Source organism: Carcharhinus amblyrhynchos, unplaced genomic scaffold (assembly GCF_965287045.1).
Source record: "Carcharhinus amblyrhynchos unplaced genomic scaffold, sCarAmb.v2.hapA chromosome_356, whole genome shotgun sequence".
Classification (NCBI taxonomy): domain Eukaryota; kingdom Metazoa; phylum Chordata; class Chondrichthyes; order Carcharhiniformes; family Carcharhinidae; genus Carcharhinus; species Carcharhinus amblyrhynchos.
Window position 1 is genome coordinate 160544 of NW_027650096.1, and position 14703 is coordinate 175246.

A 14703-nucleotide genomic window follows, 5' to 3' on the forward strand; every position below is an offset into this window, starting at 1 on the left:
CATTGGTGGTACTCACTGGTGGCCAATGTTGACCCACATCCGCTGCTGGGAATCCTGCCCCAGGTCTTCTTTCACCAAATCTTATATTTTCTCCATTGTGAGGATGTTAGCAGGACTAGAAGGTTCAGATTATAAGGAGAGGCTGGATAGACTGGGATCTTTTTTCTCTGGAGCGTAGGAGGATGAGGGGGTGACCTTATAGAGGTTTATAGAGGGGCACAGATCAGGTGAATTGCTGGGGTGTTTTCCCCCAGGGTAGGGGGGCAGTCCATAGGGCAGACGTTTAAATTGAGAGGGGAAAGGGGGGACCCGAGAGGTAACTTTTTACACACAGGATGGTGTGTGTGTGGAATGAACTGCCTGGGGGGGGGGGGGGGGGGGGGGGGGTGGTAGAGGAGGGGACAAGGAGAATATTTAAAAGACATTTGGACAGGTACATGGATGAGAAAGGTTTAGAGGGAGACGGGGCCCACATGCAGGCAAATGGGACTAGTTCAGATTGGGAAATGTGGCCAGCATGGAGGAGTTGAGCCGAAGGGCCTGTTTCCCTGCTGTGTATCTCAGTGAGTCTCTGAGTGTGATGAGCAGAATGGCGAGAGTTGAGGTAGAGAGAGTGTGGATGTAATCCAGTCTCTGCTTCATTCTAAATGGCAGGGCAATACTTTGTTTCGCTGCCCTGAGTTCTTTACGGTGCTGCAGTGTTTGGGATGGGACACGGCAGAGGACATTTAACCCCCAGTTACAGCGTGGAAAAGCCCAACCCTAATGAACAGCTCATGTCCATTCAAGAGAATGCTTGAGAAACACGTGAGGGAGAAAAAAACAGTGGAATTTGCTTCCCCTGCTCTTTATCTATTACTGACTGTGTATCTGGGAGGGGGACCGGTGTATGTGGAGGGGAGTTGGTGTATTTGGGAGGGGGATTGGTGTATCTGGAGGGGAGTAGGTGTATTTGGGAGGGAGATTTAGTGCATCTGGAGGGGAGTAGGTGTATCTGGGAGGAGAGTTGGTGTATTTGGGAGGGGGATTGGTGTATTTGGAGGGGAGTAGGTGTATTTGGGAGGGGGATTGGTGTATCTGAATGGGGTAAAGGATATTTGGACACGGAAGTGCTCTGCTGTGGGGCGGGGCTAGTGTTGGCCAATCGGCAGGCGGGCTCTGGAAATTGCTACATTGGCTGGGCCAATAGGCAGTGATGGGGTGGGGCCAGGACAGCAATGGCTGCGCCCAGGGAAGGGACATGAATGTGTCTGCTCACAATGGCTGGAGCTGCCTGGAGTCTCTGTGCCAGGAGACTGAGACTAGGATCTTCCTTCAATCTCTCAGAGACTCGCCTGAGACGCTGCTGGGTCTGTGTAACTTGCAGCTTTTTAAAAAAGTTTACTCATTCTTGCCCTCGATGGCCTAAACTTACTCAAATCCTATTGTTGTCGTATCTCACAGTCAAATTAATTCTCTTTGCTAAGTGTGTGTGTGTTGGTGCCTCTGCCTCTGGTTGTGTGTGTGTGTGTCTCTCTGACTCTGTCTTTGTATGTGTATGTGTGTGTCTCTCTCTCTCGCTGACTCTGTGTCTTTGTGTGTGTGTGAAAAAGAGTGTGTTTCTGTCTGTCTGACTCTGTGTCTCTACCTCTGTGTGTGTGTGTGTGTGTGTGTGTGTGCGCGCGCGCGCGTGTCTGTCTCTAACTCTGTGTGTCTCTATCTATCTGTGTGTGTGTGTATGTGTGTCTCTTTCTGAGTGGGATGCATTTTTTTTTACTGCTGGGATACATCAAATTAGTAAATCTACCCACCCATCTTACAATCTTTGCAGTTCCAAAGTTTTAAATTTATTTATCAGTGTCACAAGTTGGCTTACATTAAGCTGTAATGACATTATTGTGAAAATCCCCTAGTTGCCACACTCCAGCACCTGTTTGTGTTACAGTGAGGGACAATTTAGCACAGCCAATCCACCCTAACCTGCACATCTTTGGACACTAAGGGACAATTTAGCACGGCCAATCCACCCTAACCTACACATCTTTGGACACTAAGGGACAATTTATCATGGCCAATCCACCCTAACCTGCACATCTTTGGACACTAAGGGACAATTTAGCACGGCCAATCCACCCTAACCGACACATCTTTGGACACTAAGGGACAACTTAGCATGGCCAATCCACCCTAACCTGCACATCTTTGGACACTAAGGGACAATTTAGCATAGCCAATCCACCCTAACCTGCACATGTTTGGGGTTTTTTTTCAGACAGGAATCCAATTCTCCCTTTTGACTACCCTGATCAAACCTGCCTTCGCCATCTTCTTAGGAAGTTCGTTCCAGACTCTAGGTGAAAAAGACTTTGCTGCCTCACAGCTCCAGGGACCCGGGTTCGATTCCCATCTCGGGTCACTGTCTGTGCGAGTGTGCACGTTCTCCCCCTGTGTGCATGGGTTTGCTCCGGTTTCCTCCCACTGTCCAAAAGATGTGCAGGTTAGGGTGGATTGGCCGTGCTAAATTCCCCTTAGTGTCCAAAGATGTGCAGGTTAGGGAGGTTAGCAGGATAAATATACTAGGTTACAGGCGCGGGTGGGATGTTATGCTCATGAGTCGGTGCTGATTAGATGGGCCAAATGGCCACCTCTCTTGCACTGTTCCACTGATCCCAACCACTATGATTCATTATCACATTTAACAACCACGAGAGATGACTGAAGTGCGGTGACTTGCTGTAGAGATACATTCAGCATCATTCTGCAGCGATAATGTCCCACAAATATTAATGTGATCATCATACTGTTATACATGTGTTGGGAGAATTAGTTGAACGTGAAATATTGGCAAGCTGAGAACTTCTTATACCGACAGGGAATCTTAACATGGAACTAAACGAGCAAGTCACTCACACATAATGGTCTCTGTTCCTTCTCATTGACAGAGTCCAGCAGAAACTGCACCTTGTAGTGAGCGTGTTGGCAAACGTGACAGAAAGCACCGTGAAGATGGTGGCGACAAGGTGGTAAGTGACCCCAGGTTAGGGTGACATGAACAAATGAAGGCAAACAAATGAAGTGGGCGAGGACCTGGCAGGTGGAGTATAATGTTAGCAACTGTGAGGTTATCCACTTTGGCAGAAATAATAGTAGGAGGGATTATTATTTAAAGGGCGAAAAGCTGCAGCATGCTACGGTGCAGAGGGACCTCGGGGTCCTTGTGCATGAGTCGCAAAAACCCAGCCTGCAGGTGGTCAGGACAGCGAATGGGATGCTGGCCTTCATAGCGAGGGGGATTGAATATAAAAGCAGAGAGGTCTTGCTGCAACTGTACAGGGCACTGATGAGGCCGCAGCTGGAGTACTGTGTGCAGTTTTGGTCGCCACACTTGTGCAAGGATATATTGGCGTTGGAGGGAGTGCAGAGGAGGTTCACTAGGCTGATACCGGAGATGAGGGGGTTAGCATATGACGAGAGACTAAATAGACTGAATCTGTACTCGTTGGCGTTTAGAAGGATGAGGGGGGAACTTATAGAAACGTATAAGATAATGAAGGGGATGGATAGAGTAGTGGTAGAGAGATTCTTCCCGCTCAGAAAGGACAGTAGGACTAGAGGGCACAGTCTCAAGGTAAAGGGGGGGTGGTTTAGAACGGAGTTGAGGAGGAACTTCTTCACTCAGAGGGTGGTGAATCTCTGGAATTCCCTGTCCATTGAAGTGGTGGAGGCTGCCTCGCTAAATATATTTAAGTCACAGGTAGATAGGTTTCTGATGGATAAGGGAATTAAGGGTTATGGGGAGAAAGTGGAACTGATCGACTTCAGATCAGCCATGATCTTATTGAATGGCGGGGCAGGCTCGAAGGGCTAGATGACCTACTCCTGCTCCTATTTCTTATGTTCTTATTTATGTTCAAACATCCCCAGTGACAGAGCGATGCAGTAAGAACATAAGAAATAGGAGCAGGAGTAGGCCATCTAGCCCCTCGAGCCTGCCCCGCCATTCAATAAGATCATGGCTGATCTGAAGTGGATCAGTTCCACTTTCCCTCTTTCTTCCCATAACCCTTAATCCCCTGTCTATCAGAAACCTATCTACCCGTAACTTAAATATATTTAGCGAGGCAGCCTCCACCACTTCAACGGGCAGAGAATTCCAGTGATTCACCATCCTTTGAGTGAAGAAGTTCCTCCTCAACTCCATTCTAAACTGCAACCCCCTTATCTTGAGGCTGTGCCCTCTAGTCCTGTTGTCCTTTCTGAGTGGGAAGAATCTCACTACCTCTACCCTATCCATCCCCTTCGTTATCTTATACGTCTCTATAATCATTCAGTGTTGAATGACTCCCCCCGTCGTTCCTCTACGCTTCCCGCTGCCCGGGAAAAGCAGCACAGTGGGTTAGCGCAGCTGCCTCACAGCGCCAGGGTTCGATTCCCGGCTCGGTTCACTGTCTGTGTGGAGTTTGCACATTCTCCCCATGTCTGCATGGGTTTCCTCCAGGTGCCCCGGTTTCCTCCCACAGTCCGAAAGATGTGTAGGTTAGGGTGGATTGGCCATGCTAAATTGTCCCTTAGTGTCCAAAGATGTGCGGGTTAGGGTGGATTGGCCATGCTAAATTGCCCCTTAGTGTCCAAAGATGTGCAGGTTAGGGTGAATTGGCCGTGCTAAATTGCCCCTTAGTGTCCAAAGATGTGTAGGTTAGGGGGATTGGCCAGGCTAAATTGCCCCTTAGTGTTAGGGGGATTAGGAGGTTAAATACATGGAGTTATGAGGATAAAGCCTGGGTGGGATTGTGTTGGCCCAGACTTGAAGGACCAAATGGCCTCTTTCTGTACTGTAGGGATTCATCGAGCTTCTGATAATCAAGGACCCCCCCACACACCCCGGACATTCTCTTTTCCACCTTCTTCCATTGGGAAAAAGATACAAAAGTCTGAGGTCCCGTACCGACCGACTCAAGAACAGCTTCTTCCCTGCTGCTGTCAGACTTTTGAATGGACCTACCTCGCATTAAGTTGATCTTTCTCTACACCCTTGCTGTGACTGTAACACTACATTCTGCACCCTCTCCTTTCCTTCTCTATGAATGGTATGCTTTGTGTAGCGCACAAGAAACAATACTTTTCACTGTATCCCAATACATGTGACAATAATAAATCAAATTGAATCTGTCCTGTTTGACTTAGTAAATCCATTGGCTGAATCTCAGTGTGTGGGACGGAGACGGGCTGTGATCCCCACGTTCTCTCGCCTCACCGCTTGTCCTTGCTTACAGATTGAAGTTCCTTCCTGTGTTCTCCAGGGAAAGCCCTGGCCCGGCTACGTCACAGAGAGGCTCCTGCGCTTTGAGAAACTGAAGTTCGCCCACGAGGAAGCCCTGAGAGAGCGAGCCGAGGGAGAGAGTCGGCCCATCGAGGTCAGGCTGTCCGACGGGACCGTTGTGGAGGGAGAGTCATGGAGGAGCAGCCCCTATCAGATCAGCAGAGCAACCAGGTCAGAATATTACCGAGTGCCAATCCACCCTAACCTGCACATCTTTGGACACTAAGGGACAATTTAGCATGACCAATCCACCCTAACCTGCACATCTTTGGACACTAAGGGACAATTTAGCATGGCCAATCCACCCTAACCTGCACATCTTTGGACACTAAGGGACAATTTAGCATGACCAATCCACCCTAACCTGCACATCTTTGGACACTAAGGGACAATTTAGCATGGCCAATCCACCCTAACCTGCACATCTTTGGACACTAAGGGACAATTTAGCACGGCCAATCCACCCTAACCTGCACATCTTTGGACTGTGGGAAGAAACCAGAGCACCTGGAGGAAACCCACGCAGACACAGGGAGAACGTGCAAACTCCGCACAGACAGTGACCCAGGCCGGGAATTGAACCTGGGTCCCTGGCGCTGTGAAGCAGCAGTGCTAACCCTCTGTGCTGCCCATTGTGCAGAAGAGGCTCTTTGGCCCATCGAATACGCACCGACAGATCAGAACCGCCTGAACTCCTTCCTAATCCTACTCCCTAGCCCTTGGCCCATAGCCCGGAATGTGCCGAGCGCTCATCCAGGTTTTTTTGTTAAAGGGGGTGAGGTATCCCGCTTCTGCTAACTCCTTCTCTTCCCTTCTTCCTTTTCTCCTTGGGGGGCTGTCAGTCGGAGACTGTCGGACGGCGCGCTGCTGGCCCGTGTTAACGGCAAACTGTGGGATCTCCACCGGCCCCTGGAGACAGACTCGACCGTGGATCTTCTGGGATTTGACAGTGAAGCAGCGAGGGTGGTGAGTGGGGTGGGGGGGGGGGGGGGGGGGGGGGGGGGGGGGAGTCGGGAGAGGGGGGCAGTGGTCTCTCCAGGGGCTGCACAGACGGAGAAAGTGGCAGGAGCTCGCTGAAAAAGCCCTTCGAGCCCCCCACATGGGAACAGTAGGAGGGGAGCGAGTCCCACATTCTTCTCCCCACCCGCACCCTGCGCAGGAGCGAGTCCCACATCCTCCCCCCATGGGAGCGAGTCCCACATTCTCCCCCTCCCACTCCCCCCATGGGAGCGAGTCCCACATTCTCCCCCTCCCACTCCCCCCGTGGGAGTGAGTCCCACATTCTCTCCCCCGCCCCCCCAATCCCCACTCCCCCCATGGGAGCGAGTCCCACATTCTCCCCCTCCCACTCCCCCCGTGGGAGCGAGTCCCACATTCTCCCCCCCGCCCCCCCAATCCCCACTCCCCCCCAATCCCCACTCCCCCCCAATCCCCACTCCCCCCCAATCCCCACTCCCCCCCATGGGAGCGAGTCCCACACTCCTAGGGTCTGTTCCTGTGCTGTGTTGCTCTCTGAACTCTTGAGTTGCTGTCGTGTTGTTCATTAACCTCATGCCTCTCTTTTTTCCCCCTCCCCATCGCCCGGCAGGTATTTTGGCATTCCAGTGCCCACTTGCTTGGCGCTGCCCTGGAGATTGTCTACGCGGGTCTGCTGTGCCGTGGGCCCAGCTCGGAGCATGGATTCTTCTACGATATCTACATGGAAGGCAGGTGAGCTGGGACTCTGTGCCGGTAAGTTAGTCCCTTCCCCTGGGGGGGGGGGGGGAGAGAGAGAGAGAGAGAGAGAGCTTGTCTCTCCAGCCTCACCTCAGCCCCGGGCCTGTGTTCCAGAGACCAGCGGCTGTGTCCGGTTCCCCCTGTCCCGCTTGGCTGGGGACTGCTGGGTCAGGAAATCGCCTCTGGCACACTCTCGGTCTCTCCCTCTCGCACATGCGCTCCTGATGCACGGTCTTCCCCAACGTTGGTGGCTGCAATTCCAGCTCCCTGGACAGGAAACTAGGAATTCCCATCCTGAACCTTCTCACTACGTCTCTCTCTGTCTATCTGTGCCCTCGCACACTCTCTCTCTCTCTCTCCCTCTGGTGCGATCTCGGTTTCTCTCTCACGCACACTCTCGCTCTCCCTCAGGCACGCGTGCTCTCTCTCACACGCACCCTCGCTCCCTCTTGCATGCTGTTGGTGTCTCTCCCTCATGTGCACGCTCTCTCTCTTTCTTGGCCCCTCTCTCTCTCTCTCTCTCTCTTTCTCGGTCTCTCTCTCTCTCTCTTTCTCGGTCTCTCGGTCTCTCTCTCTCTCTCATGCGCAACCTCGCTCCCTCTTGCGCAATCTTGGTGTCTCTCCCTCGTGTGCACACACTCTCTCGCATGCACCCTCACTCCCTCTCGCACGCTTACAGTCTCTCTCCTTCACGGGCGTGTGCTCTCTCTCTCTCTCTCTCTCGCACGCACCCTCACTCCCTCTTGCGGGTTCTCAGTCTCTCTCCCTCTCGTGCGCGCATGCTCTGACTCTCCCTGGCTACATCCTCACTCTCTCTCTCTCTCACATGCACCCTTGCTCCTTCTCGCGTGCTCGGTCTCTCTCTCTCTCTCTCTCTCGCGCACGCATGCTCTCTGTTTCTCTCACAGGCGCGCTCGCCCTCTCTTGCCCGCTCTCGGTCTCTCTGCCTCACGTGTGCACATGCTCTCTGTCTCTCTGTTTCGCACACACCCTTGCTCCCTCGTGCTCTCTCGCCTTCTCTCTCTCACGCACCCTTGCTGCCTCTCGTATGCTCAGTCTCTTCCTCTCACACACAGTCTCATTCTCCCTCATGTGCGCATGGTCTGACTTTCTCTTGGTGTCTCTCTCTCTTGCACGCACTCTCTGTCCCTCTTGCGTGCTCTCGGTCTCTCTGATGTGCGCGCATGCTCTGACTCTCTCTTGGCATCTCTCTCTCTCTTGCACACACCCTCTCTCCCTCTTGCGCAGTCTCAGTCTCTCTCCCTCTCATGCTCTCTTAGTCTCTCTCTGTCTCTTACACGCGCTCCCCCTCTCCCTCACGCGTGCGTGCTCTTGTGCTCTGTCACTTGCCCACGCTCGCTCCCTGGTGCTCACTCCTCCTCTGTCCTTTAGACTGATCTCTTTGTCCCCTGCCCTTACTGGCCCTCTGTATAGCCCAGTGATGTTCTGTGCTGTCAGTGAGTTGGGTTTGACGAGGTTAGTGGTTACTGTTAGGGTCTTGTTGCAATATTAACAATATAACGTATGGAGAGGGGAGTTTGCCTGGGTTCCTGTCTCTATAAGAAGTCTCACAACACCAAGTTAAAGTCCAACAGTTCCGATGCGCCACAGCCAAAAACCGCACTGACCTCCTCAGAAGACAAACACGGGGCACAGCAGACAGAGTACTCTGTCGTCCAGTACTTCCCCGGAGCAAAGAAGCTACAACATCTTCCCCGGAATCTTCAGCATTCATTGAAGAAGGCGAACATCTCGCCAAGGCCATCCCCACTTCTTGCCTTCAAACAATCGCACAGCCTCAAACAGACCATTGTCCGCGGCAAACTACTCAGCCTTCAGGAGAACAGTGACCACGACACCACCCAACCCTGCCACAGCAACCTCTGCAAGACATGCTGGATCATCAACATGGATGCCATCATCTCAGGCGAGAGCGCCATCATCTCAGGCGAGAGCACCATCCACCAGATACACGGTAAATACTCTTGCAACTCGGCCAACATTGTCTACCTGATACACTGTAGGAAAGAATGCCCCGAGGCATGGTACATTGGGGAGACCGTGCAGACGCTACGACAACGGATGAATGAACGTCACTCGACAATCACCAGACAAGACTGTTCCCTTCCTGTTCGGGAACACTTCAGTGGTCACAGGCATTCAGCCTCTGATCTTCGGGTAAACGTTCTCCAAGGCAGCCTTCACAACACACGACAACGCGGAATCGCTGAGCAGAAACTGATAGCCAAGTTCTGCACACATGAGGACGGCCTCAACAGGGATTTTGGATTCATGTCACAATATCTGTAACTCACATAACTTACCTGAGCTTGCAAAATCTCACGAACTGTCCTGGCTGGAGACAATACCCATCTCTTTAACCTGTGCTTAACCCTCTCCCCACTCACATTATCTGTACCTCTAAGACTTGATTACCTGTAAAGACTCACATTCCAACCATTATTCTGTAAATTGAGTTTGTGTCTTTATATGCCCTGTTTGTGAACACAACTCCTCACTCACCTGACCAAGGAGCCTGAGACTCCGAAAGCTAGTGCTACCAAATAAACCTGTTGGACTTGAACCTGGTGTTGTGAGACTTCTTACTGTGCTCACCCCAGTCCTACGCCGGCATCTCCCCTGTCTCTGGCCAGCCCCAATTATAGCTGCAGTGAGGTTTGTGTTAATGGGGGCTTGCTGTGCACAGATTGCCTGCATCATTTATTGTGTTGGCAGTTTTGATGAATGCTCGTGTTCGCCAACGGGAAGAGAACAGTCTAACATAGAACATTACAGCACAGTACAAGCCCTTCGGCCCTCGATGTTGTGCCGACCTGTGAAACCAATCTAAAGCCCATCTAACCTACACTATTCCAATATCATCCATATGTTTATCCAATGACCATTTAAGTGTTGGTGAGTCCACTGTCGCAGGCAGGGCATTCCTCGCCCTTACTACCCTCTGAGTAAAGAACCTACCTCTGACATCCGTCCTATAATTACCACCCCTTAATTTAAAGCTATGTCCCCTCGTGTTAGCCATCTCCATCCGAGGAAAAAGGCTCTCACTGTCCACCCGATCTAATCCTCTGATCATCTTATATGCCTCAATTCAGTCACCTCTTCTCTCTAATGAAAACAGCCTCAAGTCCCTCAGCCTTTCCTCATAAGACCTTCCCACCATACCAGGCAACATCCTGGTAAACCTCCTCTGCACCCTTTCCAATGCTTCCACATCCTTCCTATAAGGCTTGCCTGGTGATTGTCGAGTGGTGTTCGTTCATCCGTTGTTGTAGCGTCTGCATGGTCTCCCCAATGTACCATGCCTCTGGACATCCTTTCCTGCAGCGTATCAGGTAGACAACGTTAGCCGAGTTGCAAGAGTACGTACCGTGTACCTGGTGGATGGCGTTCTCACGTGAGATGATGGCATCCGTGTCGATGATCTGGCGCGTCTTGCAGAGGTTGCTGTGGCAGGGTTGTGTGGTGTGGTGGTCACTGTTCTCCTGAAGGCTGAGTAGTTTACCACGGACAGTGGTCTGTTGTGGGGTTGTCTGACCATAAGAATCATAGAACCCCACAGTGCAGAAAGAGGCCCTTCAGTCCATCGAGTCTGCACCGAACGCAATCCCACCCAGGCCCTACCCCCATATCCCTACATATTATACCCACCAATCCCTCTAACCTACACATCCCTGGATACTCAAGGGGCAATTTCATAGCATGGCCAATCAACCTAACCTGCACATCTTTTGGAGTGTGGGAGGAAACCAGAGTACCCGGAGAAAACCCACACAGACACGAAGAGAATGTGCAAACTCCACACAGACAGTGACCCGAGCCGGGAATCGAACCCGGGGCCCTGGAGCTGTGAAGCAGCAGTGCTAACCGCTGTGCTACCGTGCCACCCACTAAACACTGCCTTATATTCCTTAAAGAACATCTGAATCACTGCCATGTTCCCACCCCCGGCTCACTTCACCTTTCTCTTTCTCCCTCTCTCCGTTTCTCCCTGTCCCCCATACAGATCCGATCCGGGCAGTGACATTCCAGAGCTGGAGCGAGTCTGCAGGTCGCTGGTGGAAGAGCGACATCCGTTCGAGAGGGTGGAGGTTCCGACTCAGGAATTACTGGAGCTTTTCAAGGTGGGGGCCTGGGCAGGACGGAGCAGCTCGGTGAGTTCCTGCGCGCTTCGGCAGGGGCAGTAAGTCTGAGAAATCTTTCTCTTCCTCCTCCAGTACAACAAGTTTAAGTTACGGTTCATCGCAGACAAGGTGAGGACTCCGACCGCCACCGTCTACAGGTAATCCACGGCCGTGCAGGCTGGCAGGTGTTGAATTGTGAACATGTTTGGATGCGAGTCCCTTTCACCGCCCCATTCTGAACATCCCCTACAGTGCAGAAGGAGGCCATTCGGCCCACCGAGCCTGTGCCAGCAACAATCCACCCAGGCTCTCTTCCCTGTTCTTATTGAGGAACGGGTTGAGGACTCTGGGTCTGTATTTGTTGGAGTTTAGAAGGATGAGGGGGGGATCTTTTGAAACTTACAGGATACTGCGAGGCCCTGGATAGAGTGGACGTGGAGAGGATGTTTCCACTAGTAGGAAAAACTAGAACCAGAGGGGGCACAACCTCAGGGTGAGGTAGCTAAACGGATACAAAATTGGCTTGATGACAGAAGCCAGAGGATGGTTATAAAGGGTTGTTTTTCAAACTGGAGGCCTGTGACCAGCCTCAGGGATCGGTGCTGGGCCCGCTGTTATTTGTCATTTATATTAATGATTTGGATGAGAATATAGGAGGCATGGTTAGTAAGTTTGCAAATGACCAAGATTGGTGGCATCGTGGACAGTGAAGAAAGTTATCTCCAATTGCAACGGGATCTTGATCAGTTGGGTCAGTGGGCTGACGAACGGCAGTGTGTTCCATCACACTCCTGACTTGTACCTTGTGGGCTGGTCAGCAGATTGAGTCAGTGTGGTGTGGGCGAGGGATCTCCATCTCCCTCCGTCCCATTAAAGAGTGCACTCTCAGCCCCCACGAATAACCTCAAACCTGTCTGACCTCCAGGTGCGGTCCCTTGGTTGATCTATGTCGAGGGCCTCACATCAGCAACACGGGCCAGATCAAAGCTTTCCGCATCGAGAAGGTGGGTCACTCTGTGTCACGTTAAACTTCTCCAGCTCCACCCACTGCCTTCCCCTCCCCTCACTGAAACAGTCACCATAGAGGGAGCTTGACTCTGTATCTATCCCCATGCTGTACCTGTCCTGGGAGTGTTTGATGGGGGACAGTGTAGAGGGAGCTTTACTCTGTATCTAACCCCGTGCTGTACCTGTCCTGGAAGTGTTTGATGGGGACAGTGTAGAGGGAGCTTTACTCTGTATCTAACCCCGTGCTGTACCTGTCCTGGGAGTGTTTGATGGGGACAGTGTAGAGGGAGCTTTACTCTGTATCTAACCCCGTGCTGTACCCATCCTGGGAGTGTTTGATGGGGGGACAGTGTAGAGGGAGCTTTACTCTGTATCTAACCCCGTGCTGTACCTGTCCTGGGAGTGTTTGATGGGGGGACAGTGTAGAGGGAGCTTTACTCTGTATCTAACCCCGTGCTGTACCTGTCCTGGGAGTGTTTGATGGGGGGACAGTGTAGAGGGAGCTTTACTCTGTATCTAACCCCGTGCTGTACCTGTCCTGGGAGTGTTTGATGGGGGGACAGTGTAGAGGGAGCTTTACTCTGTATCTAACCCCGTGCTGTACCTGTCCTGGGAGTGTTTGATGGGGGGACAGTGTAGAGGGAGCTTTACTCTGTATCTAACCCCGTGCTGTACCTGTCCTGGGAGTGTTTGATGGGGGGGACAGTGTAGAGGGGGTTTCACACTCTCCCACGGGGGGGAGTGAGGGGAGGTGAAAGGGTAGATATGGTGATGGGGGTGGGAGGAGGCTGGTGCAGGGCAGCAGTGCTGGTGTGGAAGAGAGGGGCTGAATGGCCTGTTCGTGCGCTGTCCGGTCTGTGTGATGGAGGTGGTGACTTTCCCTTCCTGGCGTTTGTTGGACGCAGAGTACCGCGGTGCACTGGGCCGGCAATCCGGACATGGAGCCACTGCACAGGATCCACGGAATATCCTTCCCGGATGTCGAGGGGCTGGCTGAGTGGGATCGCCTGCAGGAAGCAGCAAGGAACCGGGACCATCGGAAAATTGGCAAGGTGAGGGGAACCCCCCCCCACCCCTGCCCTTGGCCGAGAGAGAGGGAGCGGGTGGAGGGAGTGACTGAGGGAGGGGGCTCCAGAGCCGGCGCAGATTGTACATGGTGACGTGGGGGTCGGGGGCTTGGGGTCAGTAGGGTGACACCGGGTTACACGGGGAGGGGGGGGGTTTGGGGTCAGTCAGGGTGACACCGGGTTACACGGGGAGGGGTTTGGGGTCAGTCAGGGTGACACAGGGTTACACGGGGAGGGGTTTGGGGTCAGTCAGGGTGACGCAGGGACACACGGGGAGGGGTTTGGGGTCAGTCAGGGTGACGCAGGGTTACACGGCGGGGGGGGTTTGGGGTCAGTCAGGGTGACGCAGGGACACACGGGGAGGGGTTTGGGGTCAGTCAGGGTGACGCAGAGTTACACGGCGGGGGGGTTTGGGGTCAGTCAGGGTGACGCAGGGTTACACGGGGAGGGGTTTGGGGTCAGTCAGGGTGACGCAGGGACACACGGGGAGGGGTTTGGGGTCAGTCAGGGTGACGCAGGGTTACACGGCGGGGGGGGTTTGGGGTCAGTCAGGGTGACGCAGGGTTACACGGCGGGGGGGGTTTGGGGTCAGTCAGGGTGACGCAAGGACACACGGGGAGGGGTTTGGGGTCAGTCAGGGTGATGCAGGGTTACACGGGGAGGGGGTTTGGGGTCAGTCAGGGTGACGCAGGGTTACGGGGGTGGGGGGTTTGGGGTCAGTCAGGGTGACGCAGGGTTACGGGGGTGGGGGGGTTTGGGGTCAGTCAGGGTGATGCAGGGTTACACAGGGAGGGGGTTTGGGGTCAGTCAGGATGACGCAGGGACACGCGGGGGTACTCTAGGTGGTATACACCGTTGAGGATTTATTGAACATTGTCTGTCTCTCTCTCTCAGGAACAGGAGCTGTTCTTTTTTCACGAGATGAGTCCTGGGAGCTGCTTCTTCCTTCCAAAGGGAGCTCACATCTACAACACCCTGACCGAGTTCCTCAAGGTATCCTAACCCTGCGGCAAACTGCCAGCTCCGCTCACAACAGCTTCACTCTGTATCTAACCCCGTGCTGTACCTGTCCTGGGAGTGTTTGATGGGGGGACAGTGTAGAGGGGGCTTTACTCTGTATCTAACCCCGTGCTGTACCTGTCCTGGGAGTGTTTGATGGGGGACAGTGTAGAGGGAGCTTTACTCTGTATCTAACCCCGTGCTGTACCTGTCCTGGGAGTGTTTGATGGGGGGACAGTGTAGAGGGAGCTTTACTCTGTATCTAACCCCATGCTGTACCTGTCCTGGGAGTGTTTGATGGGGGACAGTGTAGAGGGAGCTTTACTCTGTATCTAACCCCGTGCTGTACCTGTCCTGGGAGTGTTTGATGGGGGGGACAGTGTAGAGGGAGCTTTACTCTGTATCTAACCCCGTGCTGTACCTGTCCTGGGAGTGTTTGATGGGGACAGTGTAGAGGGAGCTTTACTCT

General features: G+C 53.0%; 1 protein-coding gene across 2 annotated transcripts; it reads left to right on the top strand.

Annotated features, from left to right (window-relative positions):
• The first annotated feature begins 1210 nt into the window (after positions 1–1210).
• On the top strand, positions 1211–14278 carry LOC145339238 (threonine--tRNA ligase 2, cytoplasmic-like). 2 transcript variants are annotated; one of them, XM_080183640.1, is made up of 10 exons: positions 1211–1349; positions 2922–3002; positions 5253–5470; positions 6142–6265; positions 6888–7009; positions 11043–11160; positions 11254–11318; positions 12086–12164; positions 13074–13220; positions 14130–14278. In XM_080183640.1, exons 1-10 carry the CDS (start codon positions 1245–1247, stop codon positions 14235–14237), a joined length of 1167 nt encoding a protein of 388 aa, XP_080039766.1. In that variant the 5' UTR covers positions 1211–1244; the 3' UTR covers positions 14238–14278. The 2 variants fall into 2 exon arrangements, with proteins under 2 accessions (XP_080039766.1, XP_080039767.1); XM_080183641.1 differs by having other exon boundaries at positions 5280–5470; positions 14130–14270.
• The last annotated feature ends 425 nt before the right edge of the window (positions 14279–14703 follow it).